We start from the raw sequence: 21,671 nt of genomic DNA on the forward strand, positions 1-21,671 counted from the left end.
TAAGAGATTTCATTTTACCTATGTTTCAATTAACAATATAGCTATGTTTGCAGTTCAGAAATTGCTTCTCTTATGTTGTTATTTTTTTTTAATAAATTAATTTTTTATTGGTGTTCGATTTACCAACATACAGAATAACACCCAGTGCTCATCCAAGTTCTAATGTAGCCTTTGTTTTCTCATTAAAAAGCCTCTCTTTATCTTTCTGAAAGCCCAATGCAGAGCCATTCTTAAGGTGATAGAAAGTAAATTGAAAGTACTTCTCAAGTAGAATGTGCAGTTGGACAAAAGTTTTAGCCGTCTTGTGGGAAAAGGTATAATCTATGAGTAGCTTCATCTTTCCAGAGAATAATTTCTTTTTTCAAAAAAATCTGTCTTTTGTGTGTATTTTGATTTTTTTTTTTTAAGTCTGTCTGAAGCTTGAGGCCTGTCGTCTTCAGAATTGTCTTTGTTCAGGGTATTGGTGAGTTCTTTGGGTCACAGCGACACAAAAAAGTGACCTTAATGTTTGAAGACCTATTCATTCTTGAGTACTTACTTTTTTGGATGAGTGCTGGGGTTTCCTGAATGGTAGGTTACCACAGTAGGTTCTGTGTCTAGGCATAGGACCTCAACTGTTCTTGTAAGGAGAAAATTATTCTGATCCCAGTTAAAATGTTACACTTGATCTTAGCCAAAAGGCCGAGAAGCAATACACTAGTTAAATGTTAAGGAGTACTTTATTCAAGATTGCCAAAGGTGTCAAGATTATCACAATAGGGGAGAGAGATCATACTCAACTCTGAATTTAAAAAGAACAAGTAGTGATTTATAGCTAAGGAGCAGGCTTGGGATTGTGTTAGGGGATACTGGATTGGTATGAAAAATTACTGGTAGGAGACACCAAAGGAAAGGGGATTCTTGGTGAAGGCAGGCCAAGGAAAAAGGTAGAGGATGAAGATTTTGATCCCATGTTCAGAGTGGGGAATTCTCTCTAAACTGACTTGGCAAGATTCTTGCTAAAACTGGATTTTGTAGAGCCCGTGACGACTGGAGCCAAAGTAGAGGCCTGGTCAAGATAAAGGTTCAGAGCCTGGATAACCTTTGGTTAAGGAGAAAGTCTTCTGTTAGGTTCTATTGCCTGAATTAAATAGAAGAGTTCAGGTATTGGACTTGAACCCCTGGGAGACACCACTAAATGAAGTAATAGGGTGAATTCCAGAAAACTATGTTTTCCTACTGGCACAGATTTCTGTGGAAAGGTTGTGGATGATCAGAGTAGTTATGAGAGGTGGGTTCTTTAAAGCCTCTATTATGCTGCACCGTCAGACTGATTTATAATTTTCCTTAAAAAACTTATACAGTGTTTATTAAGTGCCAGGCTTGGTTCCAAACTCTTTGCAAATATTAATTTACTCAATCCTTAAAGCAACTGGTGTGAGGTGGTTATGCAATTGTTATTCTCCCTTCACAGATGAGGAAACAATGGCCCAGAGGAGTTAAATAATTTGCCCAAGGTCAGGTAGCAAGTACTTGGTGGGACTTGGGTTTCCACCTAGGCAGACTGGCTCCAGAGTACATTCTTAATCACTCTGTTAGGATGCATCCCTGGGCTTTACTTCTCATTATATTATGGGTTTTTCTTTATTCTCTCCAGGAATAAAGAATTCTTCTGGATTTAGTCATACTCTGGACTTTTTTCAGACTGAAGCCTGAATTGAAGAATATATTTAGCTTGAGGTCCCCTATAAATCACAAGGTTATTTGTAAACACCCTTTTAGGTGGCCTTTCACATTAGGGGATCAAAACACATTCCTCACCTGCTCTGTACTCTGTACATTGGTGACTCTTCCTTATCAAAAATTGGCTGTTTTCTCCACCCTTTCTCTCTGCTCCACTGGCAAACTTGGTGGCTGGCTAGCTTTCCTTTGTTCGTTTGTTCTTTTTTTTTTTTTTTTTTTAATAAATGTTCCATTTATAGGGAGTGAATGGTAGTTCTTTGATAAAGGATTTGGGAATTGGCTTCAGATGGTATACAACTAACACCAAAAATAAGGGGCAAATTCCCTGTGGGCAGAGCAGATCCAGTTCCTAAAATATTTCTTTAGCAGTCTCTTAAAATCTGCTTAAATTTGTCAAGCTAGTATTTTAAAATATATGGCATATTACCATATAAAATATGGTAAATATAATATTAAAACTGAAGTCAGACAATAACATGTATGGAAGCTCTTGTATTCCATGATACCTTCAACTTATGGTTTGTTTGTTTGTTTGTTTGTTTTGACTTTTTAATTACAGATCTGTCTATGGCCGTACAGAAATTTTCCCAGTCACTGCAAGATTTCCAATTTGAATGTATTGGTGATGCTGAAACAGATGATGAAATTAGTATTGGTGAGTACTGTTCTTTAATATTCCAAATAATTTTAAAATTCCTACTTTGGATACTGATTTCTTTGAATTCTAACAGATTCTGGGACGCCTGGGTGGTTTAGTGGTTGAGCGTCTGCCTTCCGACCAGGGCATAATCCTGAAATGCTGGGATCGAGTCCTCACATTGGGCTCCCTGCATGGAGCCTACTTCTCCATCTGCTTGTGTCTCTGCCTTTCTCTCTGTGTCTCTCATGAATAAATAAATAAATAAAATCTTTAAAAAATAAAAATAAAAAAAGTTAAAAAAAGAGAAACCAAACAGATTCATATACATAAATGCTAAACATGTAAAATATTCTGATTTGATAAAAGTTTAAGGGTAATTTTTGGTTATTGTAGAGGACAGTATTATAAATTGTCTAAAATCAAACTTGTTTTTTTTTTCCATAAGGAAATTACTTATTAATCATCCTATAATTTAGCTCAGCCCTTTGAGAAGAGGTAGACAACAATCTTTGTCTCTGCCTCAAAGTGAATCATTCATTCAAAGATATATTGGGCATCTACTATTAAATACAAGGTACTGGTTTTAAGAATTATTTTAATTTAAAAAAATTTAATACTGATTTCTCTCTTAAGATGAGTATTTGTTTATAAGGGAAAAATTGACCCTCCTGATTCAGACTGTTTAATTTCCCATAAAATGAAGAAGTCAGGTTATGTGATCCCTGGAGTTTTATCTGTATCTGAATTTTTATTGTTTGAAGGTTACATTTTAACAATCACTATTAATAGGTTTTTGACAGTGGGTCCATTTGTAGACTGAGTTAGCGACATGTCACATAATCAAAGACTAAAGAATATGTACATTCGTGAGGATAATACTAAGTGTGCTCCTCTTCCAGATATAAAAATAGAATATTACAAGTGTTTTGAACAGTGACCCTTGGGCCCCTGGATGGCTGAGTGGTTGTGTCTTGCCTTCGGCTCAGGTTGTGATCCCGGGGTCCTGGGATTGAGTCCTGCATCAGGCTCCCTGCATGGAGGCTGCTTCTCCCTCTGCTTATGTCTCTGCCTCTCTGTGTGTCTCTCATGAATAAATAAATAAAATCTTAAAAAAAAAGAACAGTGACCCTCAAAGTTTAATGTGTATATGAAACAGCTGGAGATCTTATGAAATGCAGATTCTGATACAGAAGGTGTCAGGTGGAGTGTGTGATTCTGCATTTCAGACAAACTTGAAGGAGATATGACACTCCTGGTGCATGGACCACACTTTGAGTAGTAAGGACTTGTAATCCTAGACATGCCCCTCCACAATCACATTTCTTTTTCTTATATGGTTTTATCAGTTATATATGTATTCCTAAACAGTATGGTTTATTTTTGAAAACCTAAGGAGCAAGCCCAAACCTAGCTGTGAAAGGAAAGGGCAGTGTTATCCCCACCAAAAACGGCTCTCAGGAGGAAATAAGCTGACTTTGATTCATTGTGTGACTTTAGCTTGCTCACATTGACAAAAGTTCCTTCTGGATAAATAACTGGTAGAATTCAGAGTTCTTAGACAAGCTCTCCTTGCAGATGGGATTTGCATTATGCATATATCAGTATGGCCAAGGTGGCAGTCTTTCAGAGGCCATGTACCAGGTGGTCACTTTATTGGTTGCTCCTCTAGGAGCGTTAGTTACTGAGGGGGAGGTAGAGGTAGCTGGTCTATTGAAATCAAAAATGACTCCTCCACCTTCAGTGTTGTGATGAAAAGTAGCTGAGCCATGTAGGATGAGGACTGCCACATGGGCCTCAACAACATTACTTTTTTCTCTTTGAAAATGAGAGGGTGAATGAGAAATTACTTTTTTCTCTTTGAAAATGAGGGTGAATGAGAAAGGGCACCTTCAGCGATCACACACCACTGGCACTTGGAACAATAGTTGTCATCTTTGTGTGCCACTTCTTGACATTTGTGTCATAAATGTCTAGTCCCCAATCTAGACTTTGAAACACACACCTGGCAAAAAAGCTTTGATTATATTACTAAAATACTAATGTATAAGCATTATTATTTAGAAAAAATAAAACGAAGTACTTATATAATAGCATTTATTTTTACTTAGTAATGTAATTGTAATCATAACTCCAAGAAGGAAGAGGCCAGATTTTTTGAATTTTATTTTTAAATTTTGTTTTAGAGGGCAGCCCCGGTGGCGCAGCAGATTAGCGCCGTCTGCAGCCCAGGGTGTGATCCTGGGGACCCGGGATCAAGTCCCACGTCGGGCTCCCTGCATGGAGCCTGCTTCTCCCTCAGCCTGTGTCTCTGCCTCTCTCTCTGTCTCTCTCATGAATAAATAAAATCTTTAAAAAAAAATTTTTTTTTTTTTTTTTTTAGAGAGATTGCAATAGAGTGGGGGAGGTCAGGAGAGGGAGAAGAGAATCTTTTTTTTTTTTTTTAAAGATTTTATTTATTTATTTGACACAGAGGGAGAGACCACACAAAGTAGGCAGAGAGGCAGGCAGAAAGAGAGGGGGAAGCAGGCTCCCTGCTCAGCAGAGAGTCTGTTGTAGGGCTTTAATCCCAGGACCCTGTGATCATGACCTGAACCTAAATGAAGAGTCAGTCACTTAACCAACTGAGCTACTCAGGCATCCCTGTCTTGTCTTTCTTTTTTTTTTTTTTTGTCTTTCTTTTTTAAAAAAATATTTTTATTTATTCATGAGAGACATAGAGAGAGAGAGAGAGGCAGAGACATAGGCAGAGGGAGAAGCAGGTTGAGCCCAATATGGGACTTGATCCCAGGACCCTGGGATCACGACCTGAGCCAAAGGCAGATGCTCAGCCACTGAGCCACCCAGGTGCCCCTATCTTTTCTTTTTTAAAACCACTTTAGCTTTAGCACCTAACCTAGGGCCTGACTCATGATAGACCCTCAGTTAAATTGTTGAATAAATGACATGGTTTTCTTATAAATTTTAATTTTTTCACTTATGTGTTTATTTTTCTAATCATTATATATGTATATAATTTGTAATGCATATTTGTATGTATATTTAATAAAAATATATATAATTTGTTTTCTTTTAAAGAGGATTATGGCAAATACTTTGGATTTTTTTAACAATTTCATAACTTTAAAATGTTTCATCAGTGTAAATACATAAACTAAAGAAATACAATCCATGGGACATTCAGGTTGATTCTAGTTGAGAATCTCTCCAGAGAGAGGCAGCGACACAGGCAGAGGGAGAGGCAGACTCCCTGCGGGGAGCCTGATTCAGGACTTGATCAGAGGACCCCCAGATCACGAGCCTGAGCCAAAGGAAGATGCTCAACCACTGAGCCACCCAGGTGCCCCAGATTCTAGTTGATCTTGTTAAAAAGTATAATAAACATATTTCTGCGTATTTCTCTTAATCTCCTTTAAACTTACTTAAAATACCTTCTTGAAGTCACATGTAACTGAAGAGGCAAGGTTTTTAAATTTACGCTCTGCAGCCTTTCAGGCAGATGTTAGGTGATTTCCCCAGGTTGTGGTGAATTCGATCTTCAGCATTGGTCTCTAGTCTCTTTCCACTGTGGTTTAAATGGATGCTGTTGTGGCTCTTGTAGATTAGATTTGAAAGCTGTGACTTGATCAGGAGGTGGTTTATTGTAGACAATGAATACTAGACTAAATTCTGAAGCCTGAGGGCTTCAAGGAGTTAGATCAAAGAGGAGCAAAAGATGAATGCTATGTAAGTATAGATGTAATGGTCCTTGATGCTTTTAGATCAGGAGACTTATGTATCTCCTATTACTGGGAATCTGATTTAAACATTAATACTTTATTTGGAACCTAATCTAGAGCAAAAAGTAGTCTAAAATATTATTTCTGAAAAAAAAGTAAAAAATAGGTATGCTCCTATATTCTCACCATCCGACAATTTTTATCCTTGTACTGAGTCCTCAAGTGCATTCTAAACATTTGAAAATATAACATAAAGAGAAGACTATAACCATTTCTAACATGGAAGAATTACGAGTACATTGCAAGCTGCTTTTGCAAGGATAGTGACCTAGGAATATATCCCTGAGACTGTTGTGTAGGGCTGGAGTGCATGTGCAAGGAACTATCCTTACCCTCCTTCATCAGTCTTATTTATTTTTATCATCAGTTTTAATTCTACATGGGAAGATACGTAGTTCCAACTTTGTTTAAAATAGCTTGTGGAAGCCCCAGTTTCAGACTCTTTATTCCTCTGATTTAACCAAAGAGGAATGAAGTAGGGACAGCTGTGGCTCTTAGCATTGAGTAACAGCCGCAACATTCTCAGCCAGAGTGGTTTTGAGACTTACCAATGATGGAACCATTAGAAATGATGACATACAAAAACTCATCTTTTATAAGCAAGTAATGTCAATGAAAAATAATGTATAAAATCAAGACATTTGCTGTCTTTTTGTATGTGAGCTGTGGTAGGAATGAGTAGGGAGGTGGTAGGAAGATGAGTAAGATGTCTACTTTTAATGTGCTTATGGTGGAATAGGGTGAAAAACAGATTTTGAGCAATGTAAGGAAAAGATTCTGTTTCCATATCAGTAAATTACCTAATTTGTGGAAGCTGTTCCGATTGTTTTATAAGTGGGTAGGCATGTAACTGGCCTGTAAATCAGTCCTACTCTTCATCTGTCCCCTTCTTCTTCCATCCTTTTGGACTTGTTTTGGGGTTTTTTTGTTTGTTTGTTTTAGCGCTAGTGAAACATTGCTGACTTGGAAGGAAGCAAAATATAATTAGTTGCCTGTGACCCAGTGTGGAATTTCTCTGGCTCAGAGAACAGGTCAGTTGTTTCCAGAATTGAAGTCCCAAACAGGACAGCATTCTTGTGCTTTCCCTTTAGCACCCTCCTTTCCATTCAAAAGCAGCAAGAGGTCTTTTCTCCTCCCTTTTTACAGGGATAAATGAACTGCATGCGAACTTTCCACAGCTCCATTTTATCTGTCAATTGTAGGGCTAGCCTAGTGGGAAGCAGCCTATTGAATCCATCCAAATTAACTTCTCACAGCTGCTCTAATTACCTACTTATATTTCTTTAGTTTTTGAACTGAGTAAAGATCTTTAGTTAGGAGTAAGTCAGGAGTTCAGTAGCTGGACACTTGGAGCTTAGAAATTGGTGAGGGAGAGTACAGATTGATTACAAACTGCTTATAAGATTCAATCCTCCTTTAATAATGATATGGGTAACATTTGAATGTACCATCGCTTAACTATATTTACACAGTAAGAAACATGTATGTAAATGCAAAAAAAATCAGTGCCCACTGCACCAGTTCTGGTGCATGTACACATGTACATGCATGGGAAGTGATAACTTCCAAAGTCATGTGCTGAGCCTTAAAACCTTACTAGTAGGAGATAAAAGGCTATCTCTACAGAAAATGAAATAGTGCCCTTTTAAAACCCCTGTTTACACTGGATCATTCAAACAATAGAAGCTCACAGTTATTACTGTGAATCTACCTATGAGATAGGTTGTTTTGCTAGGTTAATTTAGCATCTGAGAGTATAGGATAATAAAAGGCTGTAAATCATAGTGTATCACTTCAAAATCCATATCCATACCAAGATTGGGACATGCAATTTATTTTGTTTCTGTATTTGGTGCCTACAATTTGAAATCACTTTTAACCGAAGTCTTAAAAGTCTAGATTAAAAATCAGATATTATTAGGCTGAGCTGGTGCCAATAAAAATATTAGTCATTAAAATGCGGCAAATCTTGTTCATTCTGTGTAATCTTGGAAACCATCGGAAAGTCCAGTTGCAATTGTGCATAAACAACTTGGTTAGCAGTGTTGTAGATAGCCTTTGGTAATTCTCAGGAAAGCTTTACACAACATGAACCAAGGATTAAACATTTACCAAGAAGGAGAGTCAGTTTGCTAATAAATATTTTAGGTGGGGACTTCATTCCCTTAGACACACCTAAACAGAAAATTCCTGTGGTGAAGACAGACAACACAAAACCACTTGTCGACTAAGGTTATGGCTCCCAGCTCTGAGTGCAGAAATGAGGGGCCATCAATTAGGTAATTCAGATCAAATATATTCATAATAATTGCACAGATATTTCTGACATAGCTAATATATTCCTGTTCATGTATTTATTGTTTTCAGTGCAGATACGCAGACAGCAATAACGATGGCTAGTGCTTAATAGTTTTTAAAATAAAGACCTGTTACAACTTAAAACAAAACAAAACAAAAAAAAAACAGAAAACCTTTTTTCTTTTTAAAGATTTTATTTATTCATTCATGAGAGACAGAGAGAGAGAGAGAGAGAGAGAGAGAGGCAGAGACACAGAAGGAAAAGCAGGATCCATGCAGGGAGCCCGACGTTGGACTCGATCCCGGGTCTCCAGGATCACGCTCTGGGCTGAAGGCGGCGCTAAACCGCTAAGCCACCCAGACTGCCCAAAAAACCCCTTTTATAGGCAAATCTAGATAGATTATATCTACAGATTATGTGTACAGTTTAATGAATGTTAACTTAAACTGAACCAAGTTTTGTATATTCTGTTGTCTGTGGTGTACTTTACATTTTGGATTCTTTCCTGTTCCTTCTTTAGGAGAACATTGCAAAAGGTGAGACTATAGGACACAAATTTAAAATAGTGACTTTTCAAGTCACAGGGCTTTATTGTGTTTTCCTGAGCCAGCAGCACTTTGCTCAGCTGCAAATACTTATTGTTGGATTACCGCTCAGAAGCACACTTCTGTGATCTTGGTAAAGTGACTTAACTGTGAGCCTGAGTCACCTTGGTATATAGATAGGAGCCTATGAAGGACCACTGTTGCCTGTTCAAAGGGTGTGAAGTAGAAGAAATTTTTTAAAGGAGTGGTTGAAAATTTTTTTTTCATTTTCCTTGTTAAAGAAAGTACTATGGGGAAAATGCATTAATTTTTTGCCAAATAAATCCATCCACTTTGCGAATGCATCTGTTAGGTCCAGTGGAAAGGTACTATGTGATCTAGTTTTGCAAGTGATAAATAAGAATATGGGGTGGGAGGCATGCCAAATGGTTTGCTTTGTGTGTTTTGAAGGGGTTCCTATATAGTTTAAAAACACTTGAGGTAGTAACCTGTATTTCAGGTTAAAAATAATAATTGGTATATTTATAAACCCAAGAAATGTGCTTAAAAGATCATAAGTGATTATTAGCTTACAAAGAACCTGTTTTCTTCAACTTAAACTAATAAAATTCAACTTTTAAAGTATTAAATTATGAAATGTTTCTGGAAAGATTTTCTTTAGAACTTGATGAGCTTTAAATACCCACCCGTATTGATTATTACTAATATTTGAAGGTGGAGTGTAGCCATAAAACTCGTTTTGAGTGTTTCTTAGGCAAAATTTCCAAACCAGAGACAATATCATTACTAACTACAACTGAACTCTTCAAAAAGAGACCTTTGATTTTACTAAATTCTAGGAAATGATTACCTTCTCATTTGCTGAATCAAAAGAGAATCTATGACTTATTATAAACCCTCATTATAACCCACTTAAATGTGGTTATATAAATCAGGAAGTCCTCTATTAAAGTGGAACATTTTTAAATGCCTAAATTGTTTATACAAATAACATTTTCTTTTGAACTCTGTAGAGGAAGCATATTTTACCTCTTAATGGCTCTCAGTTGGACAATTGAATTATTGTTTTCCATTTCTTTTAACCACATTATTTTTGCACCCACACAGAAACCACCCACAATTAAGGATTGAAACAGCTGGGAAAATTGCATATTTCAGGTGGAGTTCCTATCATTAAAAATCATGCCACTTGAGAGAGAGGTTTTTATCATGTTAGCTCTGTGTTTTAAAGAATGTAATTTGATTTATTTGAAATTGAATTGCTTAGATTTTTATATTTCAGGCTCTGAAAAACAACCTGAATCTTATGTCACAAATCACATGTCTAAAAGAAAAAAAAGTTGTGTTAATTTACTGATCTACATTAATCCCCAGAAACTCCTTTTTTTCCTTAGTGATCTGCTAAACAAAAAGTAGTTTAGTATGTTTCATAGAGACTTTTTTTTTTATCAATTCCAGCAAACTCTACACTGTTGGAGGTTATAGAGTTTTACTCACATTTCTGTTCCTGGATGGTACTAGTACTTAAGTGCTTTATTTGTAGCAGAGGCTTAGTATTTGTTAATGTGAATAGTCCTCCTGTAGGTCCTAGCAAACCTTTATAGAAATGAATCATTCTAGAGTACATAAATAGAATATATTAAATAAAATATATATGTATTTGGATATTTCTAGCATGATTCTTTTCAATATAGTAATAAACCAAATTTTATACAAACACACCTAACTTTTCCTTGGACTTGGGAATCATTTAGAACCAATTTCTTAGTATTTCTAAATATTTCAAACCAGAGCTGAAGATTTTTGTATTCTTTAATTTCTTTAGTGTTTAATGGACTGTCAAGTTACATTGTGCCAATCCCTGGGGACCTGGTGGTAAAGCGAATTAATAGCTCTTGTCCTCTTGGAATGCTCTGACTTAGAGGCTAAGATGATAGCAAATATTCTTTTTAGGACAACATAACTTAAGGAAGGCTGATTTCAAGGTGAGAGTGGATAGAGAGGGAAAACTCTTTAGTCTATGGTTAGTGACTTTGAATAGCTCAAATCTCAACAAAATGACTAGACACTGAAATAAATACTGTAGCTCTATATGATTTGGGATGCAGGAATATGTCGTTTAACCTCATTACTCACCAATTCTGTATTTATAAATATGCCTACTCTACAATAGTTTGGTATCCCTGAAGTCAACACTCCTGGCACTTTTGTGTTTGTGCATTGAGGCAGAAGAGTTGAGATTCCTGTCTTGAGAATCTGCTGTGTAAAGTGAGGTGCCATAAGGCAGCCATGGCTATTCAATGACTAGCAGGGTTGTTTTTTGCTCTTCTATAAGAGCAATAATCCAAATTGGGTTGAATAAAATTTACTGAGTAAATTTTAAAGATCTAATTGGGTTTACCCAGTGATTCATGAATCAGGAAGCATCACATCTAGTGGATAGAAACAGGAGCTTTGAAGAGCTATACAAGGCAAGAGATCTTTAGGCCAAAGTGAGCAAGAACAAGGAAATTATACTGAGAGTTTACTGAGTGGCTAAAGCAGGGTTACTTTCCTGATGGAGCTGAGGAAGGTTTTGGGTTTGGGTTAGGTAACCTGCTGAGCAAGCAAGCAGTGATTGGTTGACTTAGGCCTTCTTCTGAGAAAGTAAGTACAGAAACTTTCCTGATGTGGGGTTTAGCATGAGTGACTCCATTGGGCCTAACCTGGTTACTTTAACAAGTAAAAGGACCAGAAATTAGAGTCAGGAACCTGCTTTGGTACCTTTCTTCCCCTCTTTTTAACCCGCCTCTGCCTATATTTCCGGCCAGTAAAACTCATTTATTCTATAAGTACCCAAGTGCCAACTAAGTGGAAGGCACTATCAATGGCTTAAGTGATTTGTATTTTCATTGGGTGACCAACATTAAACAACCAGCCACAGTTAAACTACAATTGTGTTGAATGCTATAAAAGCAAAGTATATTATGCTGAGAGATCATACATACTGGAGATAAACCAGGCTTAATTGGGTGGCTGAGTAAGTGATGTTTAAATTAGTCATGGAGAAATAGTAGGTGAAAGGGGAGTAGGGAGCAGATTGCAGATCTAGGGAAGGGATGAGTAAAGGCTTTGGGGAGCAAAGGAGACATCCAATGGGAAAAATGGCATGTGTCAAGGTTGTGGTCAGGTAAACAAGACCTAATAAGCCATTTAGGGGATGTGGAATTTTACCTAAAGTAATAAGAAGCATTGGGTGTTAATCAGAGAAATGATATATTTGCATTTTAGAAAGGTTACTGCCTTGTGGAAGATTTAAGAAAGCTGCTCCAGATGAGCTTTTTTTAAAATGTTTTACTTGGCTGTATCTCTGGGCTTGTGACCAGGAGAAAATGGGGAATGGTAGCCCAACTTTAATAATGTGACTTATGGATATGATACCTACGTTTTTTTAATACACTTGCATTGACCCACAGAACCATAGTTAGAATGCATCTCTTTTATTTTCCGTATGAATAGAATGGTCTTAGTAAAATTGGAATCATGGTTGGCTTGTAATTGTAAGCCTGAACCATGACCTGTTCATGAAGACTTTTTTTTTCATATTTTTTTGTGTAATAACAGAAATATGTTTTATTACCTGTTGGTAAACATCAGGTACCATAAAGGTATATGGTGGCCTGTGTGGTGTGTAGTTTACAGTTTTGTTAGTAATTTCCTAGTTTACTTACTGGACTTTATCTGCTCATGTTGGATATAGTCTGTTTTGAAAACGGCTTTTCAGTTGTTTTAGTGTGGAGTAGTTTATGTCTTTCTGTCCAGAAGCTGCATTTCTTTAGTACTAGGATGACTGTCACACCATTTCATGTACATGTGGAGATGGGAGGGTGGGAAGTTGTACAGCCTATTGTTATTGTTTGTTTGAATTATCAGAAAGTGTTACTTCTGACTTACGTTAGTTTTTTAGAATCCCGAGTTTATTATCTTAGAATAGAAAGAGACCTTGGAGAACACAGAAGCTAACTGTATCATTTTGCTTTAGAAACAGGTGGAATGATTTGTTCAAGTTGCACCAGTATTAGAACCCTGATTGCCTGACTCCTAGGTCAGGAACTTTGACTCTTGAATTTATTTGTTCGTTCATTCATGCATCCATTATTCAAAAAAGCATTTTCAAGCACCTGTGATTTGTCAGACTGTTTGAGTGCTAAAGACACATCTTTGTGCAAAGCAGAAAAATAATCCCCACAGTCATGGGGATTTTTCAGAGGAGTTAGGTGCTAAGATGTATAAGTTTATTGTAGAACTTAGACTGATAAGTGCTATAGAGATTTAATAAAAGAGATTATTTAAAAAATATAAAAAGGATTATTTAAAATTTTTCTTAAGGAATTTTAATTATTTTCAGGGATTGGTAACTGTACATTTATTCATTTCTTAGCAAAGCATGTACTTAACTGTGTTGCCTTCTTGGTTCCCAGTGATAACTCAAATGGCATTTTATAAAACAGAAAATCAAATAAGGGTCTTAATACATAGAAGTGCAGCAAAAACATCAAAAAATGATAATGCTAAAAGTGACATTTGAATTCAATGTAAATGGAGTTTTTCTAAAAGAAATCAATGACCATGGGAATATAGATACTGCCACTATTCCAGAGACTAGATATACAGGTTCAGGAATTTAATGAAGATTAAATTAATCTACATAAATGAGGAAAGTGATCATGTCAAAAAATATGGAGATGTCTTAGAAGAAGTAATGCCGTAGAAAAATTCACATTAACAGAACTCTCAATATTCCACACATTGAAAATACAAAGGATGAGGTGTTGGAAGCTGATCCAAACTTACAAATGAGCATAATGATTTGCTGAAAAATGGTGCCCCCCATCATAAGTTATAAGAAAGAGAATTAGAAGGTAAACAATGATCAAAGTCCCTCCATAACTTTTATAAAGAAATACAATTTTTTTATATTTCAATGTTTCTAATATTTTAAATTACAGTGAGATAAAATATATTAATTTTGCTGTTTTAAAAATTTGCTACATATTTATAATTGATCATAGGGAATTTAAAATTTTTTTAACAATCTTTTGAAAGGTTATAGGACTATTATAAATTTCCCCACTGAAATATCAGAGAGGGTGACAGAACATGAGAGTCTCCTAACTCTGGGAAACGAACAAGGGGTAGTGGAAGGGGAGGTGGGTGGGGCGATGGGGTGACTGGGTGACGGGCACTGAGGGGGGCACTTGATGAGGACTGGGTGTTATACTTTATGTTGGCAAATCGAACTCCAAAAAAAAATATACAAAAAAAAATTCCCTACTGATTGCTAAGTTTGCTTTGTTTGCTTTGCATCGTTTCAGCTTGCAGCCATTTTTATCATCCTGCGCTGTTGTGCAGTATGCATTGCCTATTCAACACAAATTTTATTTTATTTTTTTAAATTTAAATTCATGTATTATTGATTTCAAGGTAGAGTTCAGTGATTCATCAGTTTTATATAACACCCAGTGCTCATAACATCATGTGCCCTCCTTCATGCCCATCACCCAGGTACCCCATCCCCCAGACCCCCTCCACTCCAGCAACCCTCAGTTTGTTTCCTATGATTAAAAGCCTCTTATAGTTTGTCTCCCTCTCTGATTTCATCTTGTTTTATTTTTTCCTCCCTTCCCCCATGCTCCTCTGTTTTGTTTTTAAGTTCTGCATATGAATGAAATCATATAATTGTCTTTCTCTGATTAACTTATTTCGCGTAAGTAATTTTAATGCAGAGGCACGTAATTTTAAGATAATGGTATTACTGCAAACTGCTTATAAGATGAACCTGTTTTATCTTCCTTTCTCTGCGTAATCAATCAAATTTACATGACCATGAAAACACTAACCCACTGCCAGATTTCAAACCTTGATGTCAAAGTCATAAAGGTAGGTAGTAAATACTACTGAGGTTTGCTAGCTCTAAGCACTAATTTTTTTTTTTTTCCTGGAGCATTTAGAATGTAAAAGCATTTTTTCCAGTGCATCCTTCTGCTCTAGACTGTTAGACTTCTTTCCTTGCTTGGGCATCTTTAGTCTGTGTACTTGAACATTCATTGTCTTGATATATACAATCTTGAAGAAAATGAAGGTGTAACGTCCTTTTAGCTGGAATACAAGGATTGAGAGCCAGAGAATATCTTAGAGGGTTTTTGCCGTATTGTCTAAAGTTTCATTTGCATGTTCTCAAGAGACACATAAAGCCTTTGATAGAAGTTGCCCTTTAGGAGGTTTATTCTGGCATCTGTATATGTGATAAATTATAGCATGAAAGCATTTGCCAGAGTGAGTCAAAGATTGCCTTCCTCAGCAAATCTCTTGTGGACCAAGAGAGAACATTTATAATAATAAATACAGTTTTTATTATGTATTATACATAATAAAAGTACATTTTCAGTATTGACATAAAATGTTTGTACTAGAAAAGCAATAGTTCTAAGGACTGTGTTTGAGATAAGTGAGTTAGGAGGCAAGATATGAACACCCAAAGATTACTGGAAAGCTCATTGGCAAAAGGCAAGAACAAACATATGAGTACTGAAGAGAGACTTGGTGCCTGTGGGAAGAAAAAGAATATAGAGGGAGAAGTTAGAAAGCAAGAAGAAAAGAGTTGGATAGGGACACCTAGGTGTCTCAGTGGTTGAGCATCTGCCTTTAGCCCAGGTCATGATCTTAGGGTCCTGGGATCGAGTCCCACATCGGGCTCCCCTTAGGGAGCCTGCTTCGCCCTCTGCCTGTCTCTGCCTTTGTCTCATGAATAAATAAATAAAACAATAAAAAAAAAAGAGTTGGATAATGGGCTTAAAAGAAGAAGAAGAAGAAAGTTTGCCCTATGTACTAATCTAGGAATATGTGGCTGGACAAAAAGGCTAATTCTGAGTAATTTCTCTGACATAAATAGTTGCTGAGTCATGACTCACAGTGCTGTGGAGAGAAGAGCATTCAGGTCATGCTTCATTTTTTGTACTCAAAGATAATATCTTATATCCTCTACAATCACAGATTCTTGGTGTCTGATACTAGTCTGTGGAAAACCACTACTCTCAACAATAGATTGGTGTTTATACTGAGGAGGGGCTCAATTGGAGAAGGTACTAATAAAACAGGGAAAAAGTCTATTTTAGAGTTTGTGCTTTTTGGATCATCATATCTCTGATGCCTAGCATGTTCCCAGTGGAGCCATTAAAGCTGTAGAAGACACATGTTTATAGGGAAACCTGGTCATTTATTGCCACATTGTCCTTCACAGTCTGCAAAAAGATTTTGGTTTATGCAAATCAAACAAGTGTGTAACCTTAGAATGAGAGATGACATTCATGGGCCAAGTGTTCCAGAGATGAAAATAAAATCAACTTTTCAAATTCAAATCACAAAATGTGACTTATGAAGAGACTTTGGATCCTCTAGAATTTCCTATCAGTAATGAATATCTGTGCAAAGAAGCTTATGGGCAATTTAGTACATGCAAACATGAATAAAATCTTCCTGTGGCCTTATAAATAGAAGAAGGTAAAAGTAAAAAGGTTTATGATATAATCACTATAATACTAAGGAGAATGTGCTGAGTTCTTTAAGGGTAGTGAAAACGAAACTGCTGTGAGAGCGTCAGAGGTGGAGAAAAGGCATCAGAAGATGCTTGAATAGAGAGGTTTTTTGAGTTGGGTCCTAGTGGGTTAGGTCAAGGAAAGGCATGGAAATGGGAAACTACAGGAACGTCTAGGAGTTCAAAGTGCTAAGTTAGAGATTAGAAATAGTAGCATTTCAGGCTATGAGACTTGTAAAGTACCTATGGTCACATACTGGAGGTACCACATTGCTTGCGATGTGGACTTTATCCAATCAATGACCTTAAATGGGTAAATAGGGGCATAATCCAAGGTGCTCTTTAGGAATTTTATTCTGACCGTTAGTACATACGATGAATTAGAGTCTTAGAAGCTGGGAAACTAGTAATTAGGCTGCTTGTATTATCACAGCCGAGATGCAGTGGTATCTTCTGTGGGTATGGAAGAAGGGTAGAGGAGACAGATGAGCTGTACTTGGTGACTGGGTACCTGGAAGGGAGGACTGGGGTTGATCTATCACTTGAGTTACTAGCAGAATGATGTTATGAGCCCATTACGTGTGGCAGAGTACCTGAGTGTAGAGTGGAATTATGGGTCAAGTTTTTTTCTTTTAAGATTCTATTTATCCATTCATGAGAGGCACAGAGAGAGAGAGAGAGAGAGAGAGAGAGAGAGAGAGAGGCAGAAGCAGAGGGAGAAGCAGGCTCCATGCAGGGAGCCCATCATGGGACTCGATCCCGGGTCTCCAGGATCACGCCCTGGGCTGAAGGCAGTGCTAAACCTCTGAGCCACCGGGGCTGCCCATGAATCAAGTTCTAATAAGTGTTAAGTTCTGAGATGCAGATAGACTCTCTATTAGAAATTCCTGGGAGGTAACTGGATTTCTCAATTTCATGACCATACTTAGAGTAGTGGGAAAGTAGATACAGTTCATGTGATCCAAGTGGGTTCAAAGTTTCACTCTGGAAATTGTTAGCTGTGCGATCTTGCATGTTATTTAGCCTCTATATTCCAGTTTCATTATGTGAAGAATGCAATGGTGAGAGAAGATTTGGGTGTTTTACTGTGACCATCTTGTGGAGTATTGAGGATTAAAGAACTGTGTTCAGTGCTAGTGCAACTGTCAAATAAATCTCCTCCTCCTTCCCTAACTCTTCCTACTTCACAAGGATAGGAGTACATGGGAGTAACTTCATAGACTTGGGAGGAGGAGAAAGAGCTGTGTGGAGAGAAGAGTGATGATGGAAATGACAGAAACCTAGCTAGAGATGGGGAAGGGGGAAGTTGGAAGCTTCATGGGAGTTGTTAGCTTCTAGGAGAAAGGGGGCCACTTTTCTGAGACAGGCAAGTTGAAGAGAATGAATAAATACAGTGTTAATCAGAGGGTCTTGAACTTCTCTCAGAGAAGCAGGAGGTTAGGCCATCTGGTACCAGTGAGTGAAGGAAAGTTGGGACTTGAGAAAGAAAATTCCACTGTGGGAAATAGGATTAGGAGTAAACCAGAGTTTAATAAAGGGATTGGAAAAAGTAAAGGGGTCAGATAGCTTGAACTCTTAGTGTCCTTGTGGGTGTCTGAATGACAGCAAAGGAAGGTCACAGGAGGCTGAGAAGCTGTGGAAAAGAGAAGCTGGATGTTGGACAAGGAAGCAGATGTGGAAGTTCAGTAGGGTGGTAGCAGAGGAGTATGAATGGGGTGCCTCCATTTTTGTGGAGTGTGAAGGAATGCTGGGAGGTGGTAAGGATTGTCAGGCTTTGGAGTAAGTGGCTGTCAGCAGCAAATTACTGATTGTTCTCTTTGGGGCAGGATCTTTGGGTCCTGATTATCTCTTGAGCACAAACAGCTTTGAGACTGTTTCCTTTTAAAGATAATAAGCCTGTTCTTTGCTATAATGTAGCTGGCATTCCCTTCCCTGCCCTGCTCCTTCCTGCTCCCTCCTCCTTGTTTGGCAATAATGGTTTGCTGGAATAGAATAGATTTGGGAATCAAACAATCAAAATTAAAACCTGCTTCTCCACTTAAGAGCTTTGAGATCATGGGGCAAGTTACTCCAGGTGATTGATCCTCTTTTTCTCATCTGGAAAATAAAGATAAAACCTACTCAGTACCTCATACCATTTTGTGAACATTACATGAGATGGTATGTGTGACATCTCTGCCTCTTAGTAGAGGTTGCTCCAAAGTGTGAGTGGTCTACATACTGGGGGAAAATGGTTTCTGAATTGGAGATTGTTTTGGCTTTGGGAAACAGGCCAAATGCCACTAAAATAAAACCAAACTAAAACAAGGCAACATCAGATCTCTTTTTAAAAGCTGGGGCACCTGGGTGGCTCAGTTAAGCATCCAACTTTTGATTTCAGCTCAGGTCATTATCTCAGGGTCCTGAGATTGGGTCCCTCATCCAGCTCTGCATTAAACAGGGAATCTGCTGAGACTCTCTCTACCTTCTCCCTGTCCACTTTCCCCTGCTTGCACATGCTCTCTCTCTTTCTCTCAAATAAATAAATCTTTAAAAAACAAAACAAGGCAAATCAGAATAGCACAGGTTTTCTAAAACATATGCTTCAAAAGAAAACAAAAATATTTGACTTACAGACTGCTATGCACAATTCTTATTATATTAACAAAATCTCAGAATGAAAAATCTTTGGGATTCAGAAGAAATTCATTTGAAGCAATGAGATGGTGTGAAGTCTTCAAAGAAATCAGCTAGAATGAAGTTTTGAAATTGTGTGAAGTTGAAAAGCAGTCTTTGTATATTTGTATGTATTCATTTGCCAAAATTTGACCTTAAAACATATATGCCCTGCATGTGTGTGTATGTGTATACTAGGACACACAAGCTACTTGGTAGTTTGGCAGGTTCAAAGCAGATATTATTACAAGGCCCTGTCTCCCGTCAGAGAGAATCTGGGAAGGAAAAACCGTTAGATAGTGTAGAATTAGGTCAGCGCTTCCGTTGTGACTTTGCATCTTGGAATCCTGGTTCTCCACTCCACTCTGCAGTGGTTGTAGTAGCTTCCTTTTACAGGTGAAGCCCCTGGTTGATAGAAGATGTAAAGTCTTTGAGTCCCATTGTTATGCCAGTGAGGACAAGAGAAACCAGACTGAAAATCACCTTAGACCAGAAAAGAGTTGAAAGATGGACAATCGCCCCCAATGGTGAATCTCAGCCCAAATGGGCAGTGGCGGGCAGTGGTTATAGACTGAGGTATAGGACCCATGCAATGGCAGAAGCCTGGTTGGGAGGGAGGCATGAAGAACAGGAGTTGGGAATTTAAAAGGAGACTAGATTACTGGCCGGAACCCATATAGAGAGTCTGGGTACTATTTAGAGGATAAACAGGAGAGTGGAGGTAGAAAGAAATGGGTGGATATAGTGGATTCCAAAGTGAGGATTTCTATCCCTTTGTCTTATATAGTCTGGATTGGCAGCTGTGTCCTGGGTGGAACAAACAGCACAGTTGATGGTAACGGACAAGCGATGAAGCCGAGATGGGGCAGTTCTTAAACAATTCTATGCAGAGTCCATGGTCAACTTGATAAAAGTTTAATTTTATGACTTTTCTTTTGTAGGCTGTGCATTTCTTATTGTTCTTTAATGCTTAATTAGCAAACTGTGCTATAATATCAAATTTTTATTACTAAAATAACATCTAATATATTCTTCTAACTTGGTATATCTCATATTGCTGAAACCTAATACACCTGCATGCAGTGCTATACAAAGATGCACTGATAGGATAGGAAAGAACAGTTTTGTCTCTTTATCTTTTATTTAAATTCAATTAATTAACATATGGTGTATAATTAGTTTCAGAGGTAAAGTTAAGTGATTCATCAGTTGTGTATAACACCCAGTGCTCATTACATCATATGCCCTCCTTAATGCCTGTCATCCCGTTACTCCATCCACCCCATGACCCATCCAGCAACCCTCAATGTGTTTCTTATGATTAAGAGTCTCATATAGTTTGTCTTCCTCTCGATTTCCTGTTTTATTTTTCCCTCCCTTCCCCTATGCTCCTCTGTTTTATTTCTTAAATTCCACATATGAGTGAAATTATGTGATAATTGTCTTTCTCTGATTGACTTATTTCACTTAGGATAATACCCTCTAGTTCCATCTATGTCGTTGCAAATGGCAAGATTTCATTTTTTTGGAATGGCTAAAATTAACACATCAGGAAAGAAGAATTTAAATACAAGTTTATAGAGATTTTTTTCAATATTAATCTTTTTGATTTATGTTTGGAAATTAAAAAAAAAAAAAACAAAGCTAAACACCATAAGGACATTATGGAGAACTTGGTTTAGTTACCTTAAAGATAAACTAGAATTTTTATGTGTTTTCATGAGACCTTGGATTCTAAGGGGCTGTGAAATATTACAAGAAAGATGAGTGCCTTTGAGTGTGTGCCTACAGTGACCTGCCAACATTTATCTGTAGGCCTGTGGTTTTGTTTTTGGTTTTTTTTTTCTGTTGGTTTAGGAAGCAATTTATTGGCTTTGCAACTAGGGATCCATGGTGCTTGAAGCCACAAATAGAGTAGAACAACCTTATTTGATGTTATGGCTCCCAAAAAATAACAAGTGTTTGTGGTTGCAAATAATGTCCAGGATTGCAGACAGAATCGAAAGCCCATCAGGTGAGAGTGTTAATTTTTACAAAGACACACAGTATCTAGTTGATATTGTATGGAGAATTGGTGTCACTTTTTTATACCTTGTTGTCTGTTTTGTAGACAGTATTACTTTTTCAGGCATTACTAATCTGCTCCTTAGTTTATGGGTTAAATTGTTCCTGAACCAAAGCTTGCTGTTCAGGTACTGTGCTATCTGTGATCTTCTAAATGTTCAAAGAGTTAAAGCTTCCTTACTGAGAGTTCCAGGCATGAACTGCTGATGTGATACCTGTTAGATCATTGCATGCTTCATAGTGTGCTGCTGAGTATTATTTGGCTATGTGTATTGATTCACTTTTATTTTTTTCTACGTGGTCAGATCTAGAAGCGTATGATGAATTCACTTGCTCTGGCTCATATCCTCCGTTAAGTGTTAGCATCATACTGCTTTTCTCCTAAGAAAGACTTTGG

At 37.4% G+C, this 21,671-nt stretch overlaps 1 protein-coding gene across 5 annotated transcripts in view; it reads left to right on the forward strand.

Moving 5' to 3' along the window:
* Positions 1-21,671, forward strand: part of ARHGAP42 (Rho GTPase activating protein 42) — a 309,228-nt gene that overhangs the window by 64,669 nt on the left and 222,888 nt on the right. For all 5 annotated transcript variants that reach the window (XM_055320459.1, XM_055320460.1, XM_055320462.1 and 2 more), the window contains exon 2: positions 2,282-2,377. In XM_055320459.1, the coding sequence (XP_055176434.1) occupies positions 2,282-2,377 (96 nt within the window). The remainder of the gene's footprint in view (positions 1-2,281; positions 2,378-21,671) is intronic.

This window comes from Nyctereutes procyonoides, unplaced genomic scaffold, assembly GCF_905146905.1.
Source record: "Nyctereutes procyonoides isolate TBG_1078 unplaced genomic scaffold, NYPRO_anot_genome, whole genome shotgun sequence".
Classification (NCBI taxonomy): Eukaryota; Metazoa; Chordata; class Mammalia; order Carnivora; family Canidae; genus Nyctereutes; species Nyctereutes procyonoides.